Source organism: Gasterosteus aculeatus, chromosome 2 (genome assembly GCF_964276395.1).
Source record: "Gasterosteus aculeatus chromosome 2, fGasAcu3.hap1.1, whole genome shotgun sequence".
NCBI lineage: Eukaryota > Metazoa > Chordata > Actinopteri > Perciformes > Gasterosteidae > Gasterosteus > Gasterosteus aculeatus.
The window spans coordinates 7632660-7652511 of NC_135689.1; the positions used below are offsets into that span (position 1 = coordinate 7632660).

A 19852-nucleotide genomic window follows, 5' to 3' on the forward strand; every position below is an offset into this window, starting at 1 on the left:
TGTTTAACTCAAAAACATGGCCAAATAAAACCATCAGCATCGCAAGACACCATTAGGGATGAGTGGGAATGTTTTTTGTGCGTAATGTGAACCAATGAATCTAAGGATGACAGGCGAGAGCGCATGAGGAAGAGACTCAATATTCTTACATGGCCGTTATCTGTTTTCTTTAATCTGGACACTGATGGTCTTGTTGTTCATCCCAAAGAGTTTAATGTCATACAGAGACCTCCTGTGTGTATGTGTATGTATAATATTTGTAGCATGCAGCAGTTGGCCATGTCTTGTATTTAAGATGTCTTTACTATGGACCTTTTTATTGTGGCTCTGCGGTTGTAGCATATTGTGACATCACGACTGCTCGGTGGCCTGCGGGACATATTTTTCCTGCAGAGTGCGGAGGGGGACGGAGTGGAGGGAGCAACCCACATGGGGCTTGATCCCATGATGAAAGTCACACCGTCACATGCATTAAATGGCGGCAGAAAACGAATTGAAATTATGTGTGTGAACCTCATAATGGATGGTGTGTAGACTCGGGACTGACACGGTGCTCATTAACGTGGCCGGCGTCGTTGACAGAAGACAGCTGGTGGATGTTTTCACTGTCCCACCCAAGCTAGGAGACAAAACAGTGTGAAGTGATGTCATGACTCCTGCTTATGCAAACCAGCTGTGTGACCTTATGGGATGTACAGGATTTAAGGTGTGTGTTAGTTAAACAGTCATTCCCAAAGAATGGGCCGGGACCCGCGGGGAGGTCGAGGGACATTTTATTATGGTCGCAAAATATCAAGCAAAATTTCTTTAATTTATTCAACATTTGTATCTGCTGTACACCTTTGAGCCACATGGAGGAGCCTAAATGTTTGTTTTGCACAGATAACATTGAATCTAATATTAAAGAGCATGATTCATTCTGTTTGTTTCACTGAAATCAGAAAAAAAAGAATATTCTGCTTGAATGTCAATATTTGTTCATGTTTATCAATGTTATCAATCAAGTTTTCAACTACACAAGTTGTAATTCATCAAACATATACCACTTGAGAAATGGATATCTTGTCTATGTCTATCTTAAATCTATCTTAAACATACATTGTTATTCATCTGCATAATCTAATAATGACTGTACAAATAATCAAGAATGCAATATTTATGTACAAATTTGTTCTTCTCGCTATTTATACATTATTGTGTTTTCTTTTTTCTTTTTAAGTTGGTTGAACAAAAACATTTTGCAAACACGAACAGATGTGGTTGCATGTGTATTTTAGTGCATCTGGACACATTTCTGTAGTTAGAAACCCAACACACGCTTTTTCCATTCACTCTTTTTAAATGGAATGAGGCTGAAAACGTTAGTTATTAATCTTTCACTTTTTATTTCCTTCATTGTTGAATCGGATTTGAGGTTGCCTGTCAAAGGAAACAGTCACATTGGAATGTTAGCAAAGAAAAGATACAAAATAGATTGAAAGGAGAAATCAATGCAAAGACTTTCCATTTATGTATCAGAATATCTTTCCTTGCTCATTTCGTTATATGAGCTGGATCAGATGTTATAAAGGCACCAAATAACATACATACATACATACTTTAGCACAACATAATATATGAACTGCACATAGAAATATGTGTTTACAAAATAAAACAAGGAAAAAAATGACACTGTTCAATAGAATACTGATAGTAAAAAGTATATTGAAAATAAAATAACACTATCAAATAGATTGGCAGTTGGGAGTTGAGAGTAAGAGGCTCCGCAATCTGAAGCCTTTAGTAGGAGTCTGATGTCACGCTGATGACGTAATGAGGCCGGTTGGCTTGTGATTGATGATGGATGTGACCACGGTTTGTAGTGAAAGATGGAAGAATTCTTTGCGGCTAACTCTCTCTCAAAAACGTAATGTGATAAAAACGTAAATACTTCTCACCATGTGAATCTGGCTGGGCTAGTACACAATTGCACACTTTTCATGGCTTTCATGGCTAATGTCACATTGAGGCTCAACATGTTTGAGCACTTTTTATCAACCACTCATCCATACAAACACAAGGTCCCCACGCTTTGTCTAGAGCTCATTTACCTCCAACGTTTTAGGACATTTTCATTGATGATATGGTTTGGCAGACAAGGATGTCACGAGGCACCATGTTGCTTTCTGTGGTAGATTATCCTCATTAACTGCAGCTTATCAATGACTCTTATCTGTTCATAACACCATACCTAAGTCCAATTTAGTAGTAATATAAATATACATGAGCAATGCAGTATTGCAATCAAAAGGTAAACTCATGCAAAGTAAAAAAATACTGTTGGCCACTATTTAGTTAATATTTAGTTAATATTTTCTCAGTTATTTTGACCTCAGCTTTCCATTCGTTGTTATCTAACTCTCAGCCACGCTCAGCACACATTTGAAACAAATGTTCCGTGCTGGAATGGAATCACAAACTTCATCCATTGCAGGCAAACAAACCTCGCAAGCACGTCAGCTCGATCAACTGAACCCAACATGCCAACTGATTTAACATTATTTGGATGTGATCACAGCGTTTCCACTCAATTTCCAACACACTCTTGTTCATAAACTACCATTCAAAAGAATTAGATCCTAAATATAACGCTTTGAGACTGCAATGCTGCCCGTCTGGGCGAGTTCTGATCGTTAGCCTCGTAGTTTAATCTCAGCCAACGCGTGGGAACCCTGACACAGCGAGCAAGGGCAGCGTAGGTCCGTGTATGGATGTACATACAGCCCAGGTGACACATGCACAATTTAAAAGCAGCACATGCAGTCTCACAATCAGTGACTCAATCAGACCAACAAAATAAGAGCCCAATGTATTTTCTCTGTGAGTTTGTAACCGGATTTCATTGCGGTGTGATTTATTCCCTCTCCGGCTGCCGAGGCTTTACAATAAACTAAGGAACAATTTCACTGATGTGCTCATGCTGGCTTTACTCGTGGGTTGGTCGCAGCTTTAGACTTGACAGCACACGTCTGGGACCACAGGCATCATGGAAACCAGTGCTGACTAATGCTTAAATGCACTCTCTTCCCGCCCTGAACTGCCCATTTCCTGTCTCTCTTCTCCGGCCTGAATGCCACAGGGACTTCCAGCCTTCGGCGTCATCAACGTCATTCATCACCGCCATCATCGTCAGGCTAGTTTTTCTCGATCATTTGAGGCATGTGACCAAAAGAGAGGGAGGAAAGGGCACCATTGATGGATGAAATGGTTCTAGTCACTGTAGTTGGGCACGGGATGATTACGAATTGGGGGGGGGTTTGCCATGGCATGTGTGTGTGTGTGTGTGGGTGTGCGTGTGTGTGTTTTGGGGGGAGGGGGAAGGGAGGGGCATTCCTGGGCTACAATTACTTGTAGACCATTTCACATCTCGGTGTCGGCTGTCTTGGTGGCGGAGTGGCCGTTGGTGGGAGGAGGAGGCTGGGTCTTGTCCTCCTCAGGGGCCTCTCCATTTACGCTGGGTTTCTCCAGGGTTTCCGGGAGGGGGTTTAGGGGGGCCACAGATAAGAGAGTGTTCCCCTGGTTGTCCTGCTCCACTACTACTGGACAGGACTCTGCCTGCAAACACAGAACAAATGAAGTCATTGTGGGAAGGATAGATGCAACACCACGTGGGAGTCAGGGTACTTATTGCCCGAGTGCAGAAGAAGTGAACCAGCTAAATAAATGGCCGTGCATCGTTTCACTAAATTAAAAGGAACAGCGGCTGTTATGTGTGTAGGTGTAGGTCTTTGGATCAAATATTGTTAAGGGTCAGATTTGATAATCAGACACAGCTCTGTGAGATGCACGTGTGCGCCGATGCCTCTACTAACCCTCCCGCCCTCCCACTATTACTTATAAACACACACAAACACACGCTCTCATGTGCTCTCTAGCATGTGATATTGCAAGAGGTACGGAAAAACATCTCTGCCTGGCGAACAGATGAAACAGTGAGCTCTGCAGATGAGTGAGGCAGCACAGAAACAGGGCGTCGGATGACACACACTCTTGCTCTGTGTATTCCCTGTGATAACCGGCCAGGAACATATCCTAATTAAAACTTTGGCAGCAATTGATTCTAAAGGAAGGAAAGAGTGCTGTTATGATTTTAGATCAACCTTGACTGAGGAAATCTATGCATAAAGTTACCGGCTCTGTAATGAGTGGTATGATAAGAAAAACCTGCAAAACACTTGAAATAAAAACACGCAGCAGGTCATTATTTAAGCTACCTCAGATCAGTGGTAAAAATCGAAGAATATAAATATTCAAGTTAGCAGATTCCATTCATTGCAAACATGATCAAACAAACATCCTGCATGGTCCGCTGTGGAAAAGGCAAATTCTCTCTAATTAATGGGCTCTGGGGTGAATGATTTCCCACTGACAGGCAACTCCTGTAGAGGCGGCATGAACGCGTAAACCAAGGCGGGTAAAACAAGTCTGCAGTGGCAACATATAGCGCGGTGTAGGATACTGTAGATACATTCTTAGTAGAAAATGTGCTCACCATCGTCAGTCCCTTGGTGCCAGTCCTGCGTTGGCATTTGAAGTAGCCTACAACGATTGCAAGGGCAGCAAGCAGACCGCTGACAAGGATTCCCACAAAGACAGAGGAATCTGATGTTCTGGACTTTTTCTCCTTCTGCTGCAAACAAGTTGAAGACATAATGTTGTGGTCAAAAGGAGCTTGTGTGGGACTTTGAAACCACATCAAATCACGGGTCTGTTGGTGGATACGTGCTCTCCCACGTCTTTCAACACAAAGCCAAAATGTTAATCTTAGTTTTAAAAAAGATCATACAAAACAAAAAGTGTTCTTTGTCTTTACAACTACGATTGATCATGTTCTGTTTGTATACAATGGGTTTTTATAATGCTACTAAACTATGCGTTTAGTTGCTTCCTATAAGAGAGGATTTCTACATTACAATATAAGAGAAGTGTAATATACTTACTTGTGCAAATTCACAATAGCTGTGTAAAAATAAATCCGAGGATTAATGCAGTCTGAACTTTACCTAAAACTATTTTTTTTGTGAATCACAATAATAAATAGTAATGAAATAGCTGTATTTTGGACAACAAGAGGTCTCAGACTGGGGAGACCCAACTAGCCAATGCCTTAACAAATGTCTTATTCTCAGTGTACCGCTTACATTAAGCACAGAAAAATGATCTCTTCTGGTTCATCATTAGGGCCAACGATCCGGTGGGTGTTCCTAATTTCCTCCATCAACGCACGCAGGCCTTTTGTGTGAGTAATGGAGACCAAATTTAGTTGAATGGAAAACTTTACCACACCTTCTTTTTCTCAGCGATTCGGGACCACCCTTCCGATGGGACCCAGAAGAACACCGGGAGCAAACCCTAAATCCTCACTCAGTGGGGAGTGGACCCACAGCTGGACTCTTTTGAAAACACCCAGATCTTCGAGGCAGAGAGGAAGAAACTCTTTCGGGCTGAACTTTAGTACAATAAAACCTACTCTCTTCTCCATCTGTGTTGGTCACTTGTGACCCATCACATGTTGCTCCCAGGAATCTTATATTGTCTCATACCGGCTTTGCTTGACCTTACATGGCTTCCTCCAGTTACATTTAGATTGCTGTAGAATAAAAACTAATATTTCATTTGACACTGGAATATTGTTTAGAAGGCGAACAATGTACTCATATCAAACATTCTCTTTTACAGTGAGTAATGACTTTGGGATTTATAGAGGTTTGAAAAAGACCTCTCTCTCTTTTTCCACTACTATCAGCATTGCTGCTTTATTGTGTGTTTATTGTACATGTGTTCAACGAATACAAATGGTTCCTTCGTCATCCAACTTACCCGTACCTCACTGAAGAGAGGAACCTTGTTTTTCTCCCTAGTTGTATCTTCAGCTTCTGGCACTGTAAGCTATGTTTAGTTTCAAGTTGAGTTGGATGGACGAATTCTGCAGATGGCCTTGGCTCAGTGGGATAACACAGTAATGAACTAAACAAGGGCTATGTGAAATATGCAGGGTGGAATCTGACCTTGCTGCTCTGTGCACCTGGACCGAGATAGTGCAGAATGTAACGGTGACTCGCATTTGAAGATCATGTGTTTAATGTTCTTTGAGGAATTTGAGGAAACAACTGCGCCCACAGTTAAGGCCTTCACACACTTGGAGCGATGCGAACTCAAAGCTTTCGCATTCAGACTAATCATAGAGCCGGCGATGCTAATTAGCGACAGTTGGAATACTTCAAATAGATTTGCACCGTTCTTCAGAAATAAAATATGAACAACATGCATTGATTTTAGACCTCTTTTTAAAGGTAAATGTGATTTTAAACTCTTTAAATCACATTTATCTTATTCCTAGGTGGAGTAAGCTACGTCCTCTGGACGCATTGTTTAGGGGACCAGACAAGATTTCGGTAAAAGGCACAAGGCTCCAGAAGGTAAACAGGCTCAGAGCCCCCTCAGCATGTCAAAATTGCAGCTGTTGGTTCTGGAGATAAATGGCATACAGGTGATGGAAGGATGTACCGTAGCGGTCAAACGTTTGGACACATTTTCTCATTCAATTCATTGAGAAAGTGCGTCCAAACGTTTGAATGGTACTATACTTCTTTTATACTTACATTGTTTGAGATAAAAGACGTAAACTTATACTCACAGAATCATTTGTTGTCAAAGTAGCCGTGGTCATATGTTTTTGTGGAGTTTCCTTTCCATCATACATCACCTTGGGTTGTGGAGAGAGGGAGCCAGGTCAGAGAAGCATATCAAGTCAGGAGCAGACGGCACACATGATCGCACATGATGTTGTAACCACAACACAACACTAGTTATCCAATGAAATCACATCTTCCTTAAAAAGACAGATCTGTTAAACTGTTGTTTGTGTGAGGTCTTTGTTAGAGTTTTTAGGCCTATAGTATTTGACGATTAAAACTAATTCTAAATCTAAACATGGTTCATGGATGTACCTGTCCGGCTTTTCCATCGGGAGCTCCAGTGGGATTTGTGGTGATTGAGGTGTTGTTGTCATTCAAAGGAGAAGGCGAAGTAGCAGATTTTTCAATGACAGGAGCTGATGAAGTAATGGCATATGTCCCTAAATAACAGAAGCCAAGGACAATGCCTTTATTTACAGAGCAATGTCGAGGACACGTGTTTCATAAGGCAACAAAGCATGACCCTGGAATAAATCAAAAAGATGTATATGTATATACATCTTTTTGTATGTATACATATGACATAATCAACATACCAGTAGTGTTTGTAGTTGCAGTAGTTGCATTTCGATCCTCACACATCACCTCAGCTAAATGAGCAGGAGACACAGAGAGAGAGACGGCAACTCAAACACTTTCCCCCCATGAATCAATGCTTTTCGACGCATGCAGGAACTCACGCTTGGCCTGGTGAACCAAACCTAGTGCCACACTCAAAAGACGCCAATCTGATTTGGCACGTGATTTTAGAGGCTCTCACTAATTAGTAGTCACGTGTGGACCAATTTCTCTCCCTCAGCATTTCCAAATAAACCTGCTCGGAAGGTCATGACCTCCTAATCACATATCCATCTTCTGGGAGACCTCCCGTTTCTGTAATAATCTGGATAGTGCTGAAACCTTTCTGACATAAGACAATTATAGAAAGTAGATTTTTCTAAAGTTCATGAAAAGATTGTTAGGGGAATTGATAATTCCAACGTTAGATTAACATAAGGACACGTGAACATCTATAAAAATGATAAATATTTGCTAACTCTCTCATTAGGACTATATGTTAATATCCATCTACATTGTGTTAAGCAATGCTTAAGTATCAATAATCCATATATGGTAGACCCAATCAGGGATCATAGACTCTGTAATATACAGTGCCCTCCTTTTCATCCTTTTTTATTAGTATTTATGGAATGTTTTTAAAAGCATTCACTGTCTAACAGTTCAGCATTACGAGTTGGCTGCAATAGGAATGCTTATTTATGTTTTATGTTGTTTCCCCTCCAGTTTCTTAGAACGATGAAATGGTTTTCTTGTTAAACACACATAACATGAACTGATTCTGCACACATGCTGCACATAAATACATGTGCATGTGATGCACATGGAAATACACACATATATGCACCAATCTACTCCCTTTAAACTGTCACATGCTTAAACTCTCTGAACCATGTTCAATAGCACTCCACCATTGTGGCCAGAAGCGCATGAGACAGCTGTGTGAGAAATCTCAGTGTGTTTTCAACCCCTCAGCCCCTCAGCATCAACACGAAGCCTTAGGACCTCCAGTCTCAACACAAACACAAGGAAACGAACAGAACACTCCTACTTTGTAAACAAAACCTTTGCGTGTCCTTCCGGAGTGTTTTTAATGGGCTCGGAAAGCGCGAGGCCAAAGCTGCATATACTCTGTAACCTCTGGGCTCCGTTATGATCTTCACTACTGTGCTACATCTTAGTGAACGTCCCTGCCGAGGCCGTCCTCCTTGAAGCTTTCACACCGGGGGTTCCAGCCTTTGACGTGGTGCGTGGTGTGTAGCCATGCCAGACGCAAGGAACAAAATCATAGGTTAAGGAGAGAATGACGCTGAGTGGCAGTTCAAATGCAGCGCTTCTTTTGCCTGTGGTTGGGAAAATCAACTGTGATTATAAGGCAGCATAAAGGCAGCTATATCCCTAACAAATGTAATACCCTTGATACGTCAAGTGCCTCACAGCCCCATGCGTGCTGACATATTTAGCACACAAAGCCCCAGGCAACGTTTTGGCTCAGTCAATGAAAATTCATAAGACTACAATTGTTATTGTTGACGTGCTGCTGGAATATGTTGAAGCTAAGGAGTCGCTGGTGTGTGAGCTGACCTAATGTACTTCATGCTTTAAGGGAACATAAGCAGCTCCTGAGCGTAATCATGTTCTAGATATCAGGTGGATGAGTAAAGCAAGCCAAACCCCTTAAAAGATTGTCAAGAATGTCCTACATGACATACATGTCATAGTTCCAGGAGGGTCTTGTAATTTCACGTTAAGCAAGCACCTTATTTTTTCCGTGCACCTGCATCACGCATACATTTTTTTCTTTCCTTTTGTTGATTACTCATTTCACACATTTGTTGAAATGGCTCAAAGTCGGAATTTCTTTTTACACAAGCTTAGCCTAAGCTGTTTTACATTTTTTTCTGTACTCAGTCTATTCTCTGTGATAATAATTTACACACAGACGTTCTGTAATGACAAGTGTGTGTTATAGTCAACTCATGCAATTCTACAAGTGAGGAGGTTTAGTTTGGGGAAGAGCGAGGCAACAACAGCAGAAACAAACACGGTCACAGCTGATTAAACGGGTGCAGTGAGTGTTTGAGCAGGGGACAGCAGCATGTCTCCTCAGCTCCTTCCCTTGCTGCCTATGTGCTGTCAGACAGCTGTGAAGTGTCTGACATCATGCGTAAGAAGGGGAAAAGTTTCAGCTCTAAATCTCGCATTTGACCTCCACCCAGAGTCAAAACCATTGCTGTCACTGTGTGCCACACCCTCTTCTCCGTTACTTCCCCCTGACATGTGTATGTCCACAAAACACCCCCAAAATCTCCCCTCTTTTCTTTCCATTCCCTACCAGGGGAAATGTCCCTACAGCTTAACTTGGGACTTCTGGGACTGAGACATGCCAGAGGACTCCTCCTCCCATCACTCCATCACAGCCATTTAACATGATGGAGAAGAAGAAAGAGCATATCCTCCCCTTCCAGCTGTGAGCCTCGGCCCTTTGTCAACTACTGGCTACATTAACAGTTCCTGTGATCATAGATATAATCTTTAGGTAATAATGTGGTCTCATAGCGCACCACAATTGATAATCAAATTAAACAGTATACCACTAACTGTAACCATGGAAACCACACAAGTAGTCTTTAACAACTATTTTCTACAGAGATCAGCGCATACAGGAACACATGGTCTGTGTCCCTGAACGTGAGAAGTTTTTTTTTTTTCCCGCACAAACGGGTGGCAAAAGTTAACTTTTTCGCCCTGACAACACCCCTGGTGTTTACAGACAAAATACAAGAAAAAGGAAAAGGAATTAACAACAGGTGTGGAATGTTATGAATGCACATCCCGGGACAGGATGTGGCTGTCACAGCACACGGCTCTGTGACCTCGTGCAACCGCAGAGGTGAACATGCTGGTTGTTGGAGATATCGGGCTGGAATACAGGTCACTGTATACAGGTCACTCCTGCAGTAGGATTAAACACACACACTAAGCATTGTCATGCGGGCACATGTCAGTGGCTTGACGTGATAAAGCACTGGAATTGTAACTGACATTTGTCTTTCCTTCATGTGCCATTATCATGGCCAAAAGCCGAGGGAACCCTGGGAGGGACAAAAGCAAAGAAGGAAAAGGAAAACATGCTACTGACCATTGTTTTGATTCAACCTCTAATTTACTCATTAAAATAGTTTCAGCAGAAAAGTAAAACTTGAACCTGTTTCCAAAACAGTCCATCCATTTTTTTCGTATTGAAGACTGTAAACACCAGCTGCTCTGCACACTCGTGTCAGAACCGGGCTGCGACAGCAGATGTCCGTGGACCGGTTCCAGCCGCTGTCTTTGCATAAGGCCGTGTGTGGGAGGGGTGCAAAAAGAAATTCAAACCTACGGCCCCGAACAATCTGGCTTCGATATGATTGAGGCTAAGGAGCCAAAGTGTGAGAGCAAGATTGAGAAAAAAAAAGTGTGATCGCCCTCCCGATATATAGCTGAAGTCTCCAGTTTGGCTTTAAGAAAGAAAAAACCTGCCCCGAAGCACATTTTTGATACACATACAAAACAAATGAATAAGGTCAAAAGTCTTAGGCAAAAAGGTACGGTCTTATGTTTTTAATTAAGTATAAAGTCTTCAACGGCGTACCTTTTACCAAACATTAATTATGAGGAGCAATTATTCCTGCAGTCAAGGCTCATTAAATGTTTTTATTCTCAGAGGTTAGCAGTATGCCCTCCATAAATACAGCCCCAATACAGGGCTCAAGGAACACTAAGGAGAGCCAGCTTGCCCGGGGCGAGTCAAATGTGGGGCTAGTAAATCTAGAAACTCATTTGTCCTAGAAAAAATACTTTAAAACATAGTTTTTTTGGGGGGGTCTGATAATTGGAGCCATCTCGCTTCCTTCTCATCTTGAGTTGCACATGCAAAGCACGCTAAATGATGAATTCTGCTGTGGCAAAAGCATGACCTGCCCTTTGGTGGCAGTATATGGTGACAATATAGTGGAAAATAGGGGGTCAGAGTAAAGTAGGCAAAGGTAAAGTGGGGCGTCTCATGTCATACTATTATAATAGGAGTCCTAATTGCATTACACATAGCGGATAAGACAAAGTTTATAGACTGAAGCAGATTCACTTGTTTAAAGACTAAACATTTTGTGATTTTATAATGGTGAAAAAAACAGTCAATTTCAGCAGGTTGCCAGGGGATCGTGGAACAATAACTTCACCCAAACAGCAGTAATTGGAATAGAAAGATTTGAATGTTAACACACCGCTCTGCTTTTCATTAAAACTGTTTGACGGCGTAAATATTGTTGCTAGATGATCTACTTCTCCGAGTCAACTCCTTGTTGCTGATGATCGTTCCTCCCGGCGACAGCGGCTTTGTTTTCTCTTCAAGAATATGTTTTGCTTTGAACAAGAGTTAGCTCTAAATGAAGATAATTCACGGCGGGAAAATACGTTCTAAAAAGGTCCTCCCCCTCCTCTTGTTATGCTGATCGTCTGATAAAAGCCAAGAGACGAGGTAACACAGCGGACACTGGTGACAGGCCGGGCTTGGTAGAACATTTTAATGGTTTCAGCTGCAGCCTGACCTGCCTCTCCCACATGTAGAAATCACTGAAGCAAATCGGCCCTTTGACAGAACACAGGCTCCAGGTTTTAAATACCCTGCGAGCTCACGTGGCTCCCAAGCCTTTACTTTGGGCCCGAGTGGATAACACGCCCGAGGCTGATGTAAGACCACTATCTGCCAAGGCTTATAGAAAGAGACCCACACCCACCAGCGGATGACGTGAATACAACTTTTAACATCGCAACTTGGGACAGAAAGAATGCTGGTCAAAAGCCGAGAGCCACGAGAAAAAGTGCGACGGTATTCGGGCCCGTGTTTACGTTGGCAGGGCCGAAGCTGCTGTCTGAGAAACAAAAGTCTCGTGAATTAATCTGCTGACAGAAACTGCTGCTGATTTCGACTTTATAGAACGTGCTGTCTTTTTGCACACGGCGTACACACGGTGCATTGGTGGCTTAACCGCAGACAAACTTAGATGGGCCCGAGGCTCTGACTTAACAGCAGAAACAGTCATTGTAAATGACAACCTGAAAATGAGCAAGACGTTATGCTTCTCCCCTTTGCCACAACAGAGTGAAAGCTCGGGTTTTTCCCCAACGTCTTGCGAGAGAGACAGCTTCAAACGTCCTCCAAGAGGCTATGAATGACATCATCCAACATTGCAGTCCATGCCTATTTCAGCGCTACATATTTGCACGCCTGCATAACTACTGAATGACAGCCATGGGAAGTGGGAACATAAACTAAATGTGTTTGCCGGAGATTCTGGATGATTGGATTGCTCATACATGACCCATGCGTTTGCTCTGATTGCAAAGTCAAACACACTTACTCATCAAGTGCATCAGAGGCGCTCATCCTGTCCTTTTTCTATTATTTCCTCCATCCACTCTTTGCCTGACTCTCTGCTTTGATCCACTACATTACATTACATGTCATTTAGCTGACGCTTTTACACAAAGCGGCTTACAATAAGTCGCCTTGGATCCTTCACATCTAAACAAGACGTTTGCTAGATGCAAATATTATTAACTGAGCTTTTGTGAGGCTGCAGCCTACAGTATGCATTCATTCTGCACAGTTAATAGTGTGATGCCACCATTGTGTTTTGACTCCATTTGACTTGACTGGTTTGCATTGTTTCCAAATGCATGACAACGAGAGAGAAGATGACAGTCAGACTCTCCTCTGCTTATGAATACAATAAAGCATTGTTTAATCAGTTGGCACACCAATTCCCTCTTCTGGGGCTAATGACTAATGAATCATTGCCACCAAATGGGAAGCGGAATGGATTAAACCTCGCAATCAAACACATTTCCACATTGAGAATACAACACAACGCACGGAGCTGTGCAGTGGAGCTCCTCTGCATGTGTCAAAATAAAATGACAATGACAAAGAGTTTTCTTTGTGCACATCAAGCCATATGGAGCAAGAACCATTAATACGGTGTATATCTTTGAATGAATAATGCCCGTATACACAGCTGTACTGGGAGGGGAGCGTCAATGAGGAGACAAATGGTCTCTTGTGACTTGGAGACACAAGTATGCAGACGACCGACAGAGCGACCAAACTGGCAGGTTGTAGATCATGGTAATAATTACAGCTGTAAACCAATGCATACATTAAAAAGAGAGGTTTATGAAGCTCGTTTCTTTGGAGCACCACAGGAGCCTCTGAAGCCTCACACCGCATTGCCAGTTGGACACAAGTGCCGACAATGTAGCGCGTCCGTGTGATCGGCGGGTCACAGGTTCAAGGACGGGCCTGCAGGCTTCAAACAACACATCTATGTTGTTCTTAAAGTAGGAATCAGAAAGCTGTCTGCTGAAACCTGAAGCAGGGGGAAGACGTTTGGGGCCAATTTAACGTATTGCAACTTTAATTTCTCGGCAGGGTGCGCCCAGAATAATTAGATTCCCATGTAAATCTAATTACCATCTGTTAAGCTGCTGATGCAGAAAGTATGTGGTGTTTCCTTTTATTGTGCAAACTACAGGCATGTTCCACCATCTCATGATGTCCCCCCCCCCCCCCCCCCCCCCCCGTAAAAGTAAACCATTAACTACTTCCATCCCTCTGAAACACTCCTCCACCCGAGGTCACCCCAGACATACCACGCCTCGGTGCCGCTATAGATGAGTCCTAATGGATCTGTAGAAGTCGTTCCGTACAGCGACACCATCCAAGTCATACGTCACCCTGCAATTAGCAGCAGCCTGATTTGGAGCGGACTGCCCACTGCAATACAGGGTTGAGCACAGAGACACACACACAAAAGTGACCAGGGGGAGTATTTTATGCTCGCTCTGAATCGCTTGTAACTTGTCACGTGTAGCACACTGAAGACATTAAATATCTTTATTACTATTAGAACAAACTGATGTTATTTTTAACACTAAAAAAAGACTTTTCTTCTTTTATGCTGCATTGTGTGCTTGGTTCGTATCCCTTCACACACATTCACACAGCTGTGCCCAGATGCACTTCTGGTTGTAAAGCATAATCTTTCTCAATTGCAACTTTCCACTCTTGAGTAAACCCTTTGTGTCTGCAGACGCCCCGCTGCTAACCTCTGCGTGCAACCACGTGGCAGAACACTTCAAAGCGACCCCCCCCCCCGCCCCCCCAACTAGCAGGTACAAAAAGCCATAGACGCACACAAACTGAAACAGAGGAACCGCAAAAAGGTTTACATCGGCAAATAGCACAAGACTGTGTATGTCGATCACATTCTAAGAAGAGCGGGAATATTTGGAGCTGCAAAGGAAGATAAGCCAACAATAACAAGAGGTCTCACCTCTGAGCATCAGAGCGCAGAGCACCAGAGCTCCAGCCATCCTTCTCCAGGGGCCATTCATTCTCCACGCGGACGCAGACACCCTGCCGGGTCGGGCTGTGTGAGGGTAAAAAGTGTGCGTGAGTGATGTTAAGTGAACGTGCGAGGGCCGGCGGAGGCGCGGGTTTCCTGTGAGGTCTCGGTGAGCGGGACAATCAGGCGGAATAAAGCCTGGCTTGTGTTCCGTTGCTCTTTATACGGCTCCACTCCTTTTTGGCCTCTCTCTCTGTCTATCTCTCTCTCTCTCTTTCCACACCCATTTTTCTATCCGCCTGCTTCCCCCGATGCAACCGTCCTTACGTTCTCCCTCGCCCCTGAGTGTGTGTGTGAGTGTGTGTGTGTGTGTGTGTGTGTGTGTGTGTGTGCATGCACCACAACCAGATGTTAGTGGGTGACATCCTGTTGAGCTTTATGTGAACTGCAGTTTTGTTTCCTCGTGAAAAATGTGGTGCAACGGTTTTTTATTTCAATTTGAGGGGGGGTTGTGCTCGGACTTTAGGAAACCTCCAGGTAAGGCTTTACAAATGCACACTTTCTCTCCACTGGCTGGTCCATGAAAAGAAAGTACAGTGGCTTAACACTTAAATCTACAACGGGCTTCAGCTCTACTTGGAAAGGATTTGTGGGCAAAAGGCTGTAAGCTGACCGTGTCTTTATTTTCAATCTTTGAAGATGCACCCGGTAAACAGGAGGCGCTCCTCCCGCCGCCTAGATGTCGTGTACATTGCCCAAGAGGCCCGTAAAAAAAGCACATGGCGTCACACAAGGACGCCTGGCCCCTGGTTTTTGTGCGTCCCCGGACAAATGACTGACAGCTTGCAGTGAGTCATCCATTGAACCGCGCGAGTACACAAACCTATACGTGTTGAGTGCGCATGGCTTTTTAAAAATGCCGTAACCACGGTCACTGGCGGCATTACATCATTAATTACGCCATATCAGCAGAAAAAGTGACTCACTGTTGAACCAACGTGCGGTGTGTAGCAGGGGCGTGATGCCCGGCTCGTTTCAATGTTCATGTTCACACAGAGATCCAGTGAAGTCAGTCAGGCCACATCTGGAAGCACTGCGCCGGGGTTTTCGGGGACTGCCTAGAGACGCGCTTGTCAAACAATGCACCATATGGGGGCTGAAATAAGGCAAAATCAGGCGGGTCACCCTGCAGGTTTCAAACCAGATGCGTGAACCAGTTTGTTAAGGGAGCCATGAAATGACATTTGCAGTGAATCAAATGGAAGAGACATTGTAGAATCTGTAATGAATGAAAGCAGTGAGTCCCGGTAGATTTTTGTATTCATTTCTTTATTTCTCTTGTGTTTATCACTAATGGCATATGACAGAATACACTCATCCACTTTGTGGAAAGGAAGCGTGGGAATTGGATTAAGTCCAGCAGACGTTGAGGAGTTCACCAGCCCGGCCGGACCAAACGCCAGCAAACCGCCCCAGAGGACCAGGACGATGCTGACTGGTGTAACGTCTACCTTTTTGTACCTCGTGCTTGGTTTTCAACCCAATTATGTCTTTACGGGGTGACACCCCTGGCAATGACATGCATTGGGTAAGAAGAAGAAAAATACATCTACAAAGTAGCTTTTAAGTCTTTATGAACATTTGTATTTGAGCAAAATAAATATACAAACATGTTTTCAAATCTAATCCTTTCCATTGGACAGTTGCTTGGCATTTGTTTCCGTAGGATTATCTTTGCACAACACGCTTAAAAAATTCGTTTGTGAGGCATGTGACGTTTCCTCCTACGGATCCTGACTGGCAGACGTGTATTACTTGAGGATTTAACTTATATCTCTTTCTTCATTCCTTTTCTCCATTTAGTCACTCCCCCTGTCTGACGATCGGACGTATTTTGGTTTATTTGCACGAGTCTCTGTAAAGTGTGTGTGTGTGTGTGGAGGGGGGGGGGGGGGGGGGGGGGGGGTCTCGGAGGCATTACCAGGGCATCATGAGGATCAGCACATGGTAGCAGAGACCTCAGGCACTCTGATTGGCTTTGCCTTGGTTGGGAGGGTTTGATGCTTTGTGAGTCCGCTGGATTCCAGTTGGCTGCAACCATCATCAGAGCAGGACTGACATGTGACAGGAGGGACAGTACGGGCTAAAATACTTAACCCAATAAAAGTCCTGGTTGTGGCCTCATTTCGCCTCATCTATGCTCATGGAGTTATGTTGTTTTTCTTTCTCCAGTATGCTTTTTTCTACTCTGGCATGTAAAATATTGTTAATACTATAATATTTAGTTTTGCCGTCAACACCGGTTAAATCTGAAAAAGTGAATTTTGTTCTTTTTTGCCTTTATTATGTTATAATCATTCTGCTTTGGGCAACAATTGAATTCATGTTGTTGAATCTGCATGAACAGTTGGCAGTTGTGTATTGTGTATTTATATATTACATGAAGTACCAGTCAAATGTTTGTACACACTTTCTCATTCAATTCTGCATATATATATATATATATATATATATATATAGGCCTATATATATATATATATATATATATATATATAGGCCTATGTATGTATTTTTTAATTCTACATACATAGGCCTATATATATATATATATAGGCCTATGTATGTATTTTTTAATTCTTAATACCTTTCTGGAATGTCGTGACATTAAGCTGTCAAATAAGCTCGAGGTCATTTGGTCATCAACAGTTAAATGAAGTCATTCAAAAAAAAACATTCCTGTAAATTGAGGCTTTCCTGTTTTCCTTTTCATCAGTGCTGTTCCTAGATCAGGAAGCTCAGCGCAGGGAGGCTTCGCAGGCACGGAATATCAGTGACGCTCTGCCCAATGGAGTGCAGGAACTCTCTCCATGTCATGACACTCGTCCCCCAACATCCCGCCTACCTGCCCGTCTGTCGCCACACCCGCATCTCAATTCCTCTTCTGTTTCCTGCCATTCTCCTTGTGTGATGTTTGCCAATAACCAAGAATCCAACCTTCCCCGTGCAAGTGTGCAGGCAGACCCAGCAATGACCCCCCCCCCCCCCCCCGACCAGTGGGAGACAAACACGGAAATGTATTTATACTCACCCGTAACCCTGCAGCTTGTGGCATCTTGACGGGCTGCACTGCAGGTTTGTTACATAGGACCAGCTGAATACAGGACAGACCTGGCCAGCTGTTTTCCGCCCCATAATGGGGGGGGGGGCATTAGAACATAGTTTCCCACAAAGAGAGCTGGGTTGAAAGGCCAACAAGGAAAGAGAAAACGGGGGGAAACCAAATAGTGTAACACAGCTGGACCTCTACAGAATACAGAATGTCAATGTAAAGCTGTCTGCCTCACATGTGGCTGCAGCACAAATGTGGGAACAATGTGCTTATAGTTTGTTCTGAATAAATCAAATCTTACTGGGATCCATTAAAGCATTTTAGGAAGTTGATTTGAAGACAAACATTCCTTGCTTTATAGGTCAATTTGATCACAAGTCGCCCACTGAACAGAAAGCAAAAAAACAAACAAGTATTTTGAGTCATTATGTCGCCGTAAAATTCTCTTGACAGAACTCACAAGTCCTATTGAGGAAGAAACTGCCACGAGCAAACAGTTAACATAACAGAACCCTCCCCAAACTCTTTTGGGATTACATCATATTTTGGGAAACCCAAAGAACACAATTTACAAACACACACACACACACACACACACACACACACACACACACACAGACTCAATACTGTTGAATCTGCAGGAACAACAAACTGCAAACTGGATACACAGTCTCAAGGAACTGCCAAAGATCCTCCCTTTCCTCTCCTCCTCCCCCACCTTTCACTCTCCCACCGCCGTGATCCCATACAGATGTTCTTCTTTAGGAGCCGACCAGCTATTGTTCATAAAAATCAATTTCATGGTCCAGACGGACCCAGCCCAACACGCGCAGCATCCACGCCCGTCCAGTTTCACGAGCAGACAAAACTGCGTGATCACGCGTGATCGAAGGCACAAAAACAACTGCTTCAGAGGATCTTAATAACAAAACTCACAAGCACACACTCTCTTTCTGTCTCATTTTCTGTCCCCCGACCACCTCTCTCTCAACTCTGCTCCTTGTCCCCCCCCCCAGCTTCCCAAACAAGTCCTTTACCTAGTTTGTCCTGAAAATGTTATCCTCCACAGGCCTTTAACTGGCCCTAATTGGCTCTGATTGGGTGACTCGGTAGACATCTTGAAGTAATTCATAGCTCAAGGTTGAGAGGGCCGTGCAGGTTTGGGAGTGCTTTGGGTCCCCGAGGTTCTCAGTCTTCACCCCGGATCCCAATTTCCTTTGGAGTGCATCTGTTAAGGAGCTATGCATATTAATGCAGAAGAAAGCACTTGCCCGAGATCGAGAGCAAAGCATTAAGCATTTCAAAAGGCATTTCCAAACTTACATTTCATTCCTGCATATGCTTATGTATAATTCCAAGTTTTGCAATTATATTGAGGAATCTTTTATTGGTCCTTAATGTCAGAGTTGTATAACTAATCTGTTTGATTTAGTCGAAAAGACCAAGAAATAAAAGGCTTTTACCAGAAGTTTTATAAGCACTCTTCACGTTTCAAACACAGTCCCTTGTTTTGATCGGGACTTTCCTCACTTCTGAGTGACTGTTCTGTCATCCATCAGAACCAGGAGGGGCCACAGGAAATCAATCGCTGCTGCTGCTTGCGCGACACCAGACGAGAGCGACCCTCCGTAGCATTGCCATCCAGTGAGAAAACAATAAAGTGCGTGTGTTCTGGCCCGATAACGTGGGATTAATTCATTAGAGTGCTGGTCGCCCAGATGGCTCTCATTACGTGTATCTGCTCAATTCATCTCTGGAGTTCTTTCACATGAGTCAAACTGTCTGCAGTAAGAGCGCTACATCAGTAAAAAACCTCTCCCAGCCAGTTGTATTGACTGATATTATGGTCTCCAGGGGCCTTATTAAAAAACAACGTAAAGTTCAAATACAGCTTTGCTGAAACAGATGTTAAACATTTTTATTCTAAATTAGTTTGACTGCAGTATGTGTGCCTGTACTTGTTTACTTGTGTAAGTCCTAGTCATCTATTAAATGCAGGTGTTGATATGGAATTACTACTTTGATGTTTTTTCTGAGTGGTAATTTTGATCACAAAGTTA

The 19852-nt window shown here is 43.3% G+C and overlaps 1 protein-coding gene and 1 long non-coding RNA gene across 4 annotated transcripts; one reads left to right on the plus strand and one right to left on the minus strand.

The window, feature by feature from the left end:
* Positions 1–1365: 1365 nt before the first annotated feature.
* On the minus strand, positions 1366–15033 carry cd34 (CD34 molecule). 3 transcript variants are annotated; one of them, XM_040193930.2, is made up of 6 exons: positions 14672–15033; positions 7274–7327; positions 6990–7117; positions 6677–6745; positions 4532–4669; positions 1366–3594 (listed from the first exon to the last, which is right to left on the minus strand). In XM_040193930.2, the coding sequence occupies exons 1-6, from the start codon at positions 14730–14732 to the stop codon at positions 3400–3402; spliced, it is 645 nt and encodes a 214-aa protein (XP_040049864.1). In that variant the 5' UTR covers positions 14733–15033; the 3' UTR covers positions 1366–3399. The 3 variants fall into 3 exon arrangements, with proteins under 3 accessions (XP_040049864.1, XP_040049865.1, XP_077946038.1); XM_040193931.2 differs by having other exon boundaries at positions 4532–4666; positions 14672–15029; XM_078089912.1 differs by lacking the exon at positions 6677–6745 and having other exon boundaries at positions 14672–15029.
* A 21-nt stretch (positions 15034–15054) lies between these two features.
* On the plus strand, positions 15055–16354 carry LOC144388432 (uncharacterized). The gene is made up of 2 exons (XR_013452816.1): positions 15055–15220; positions 16051–16354. It is a non-coding gene; the product is annotated as an uncharacterized LOC144388432 (long non-coding RNA).
* The last annotated feature ends 3498 nt before the right edge of the window (positions 16355–19852 follow it).

Coding starts and splice junctions, on each gene's coding strand:
- cd34 (XM_040193930.2), bottom strand. CDS start 14,732: ATGAATGGCCCCTGGAGAAGGATGGCTGGAGCTCTGGTGCTCTGCGCT. Junction 7,328..14,671: donor CTGCGCTCTGATGCTCAGAG/GTGAGACCTCTT, acceptor CTGCTCATTTAG/CTGAGGTGATGTGTGAGGAT. Junction 4,670..6,676: donor CTTTGACAACAAATGATTCT/GTGAGTATAAGT, acceptor ACTTGTTTGCAG/CAGAAGGAGAAAAAGTCCAG.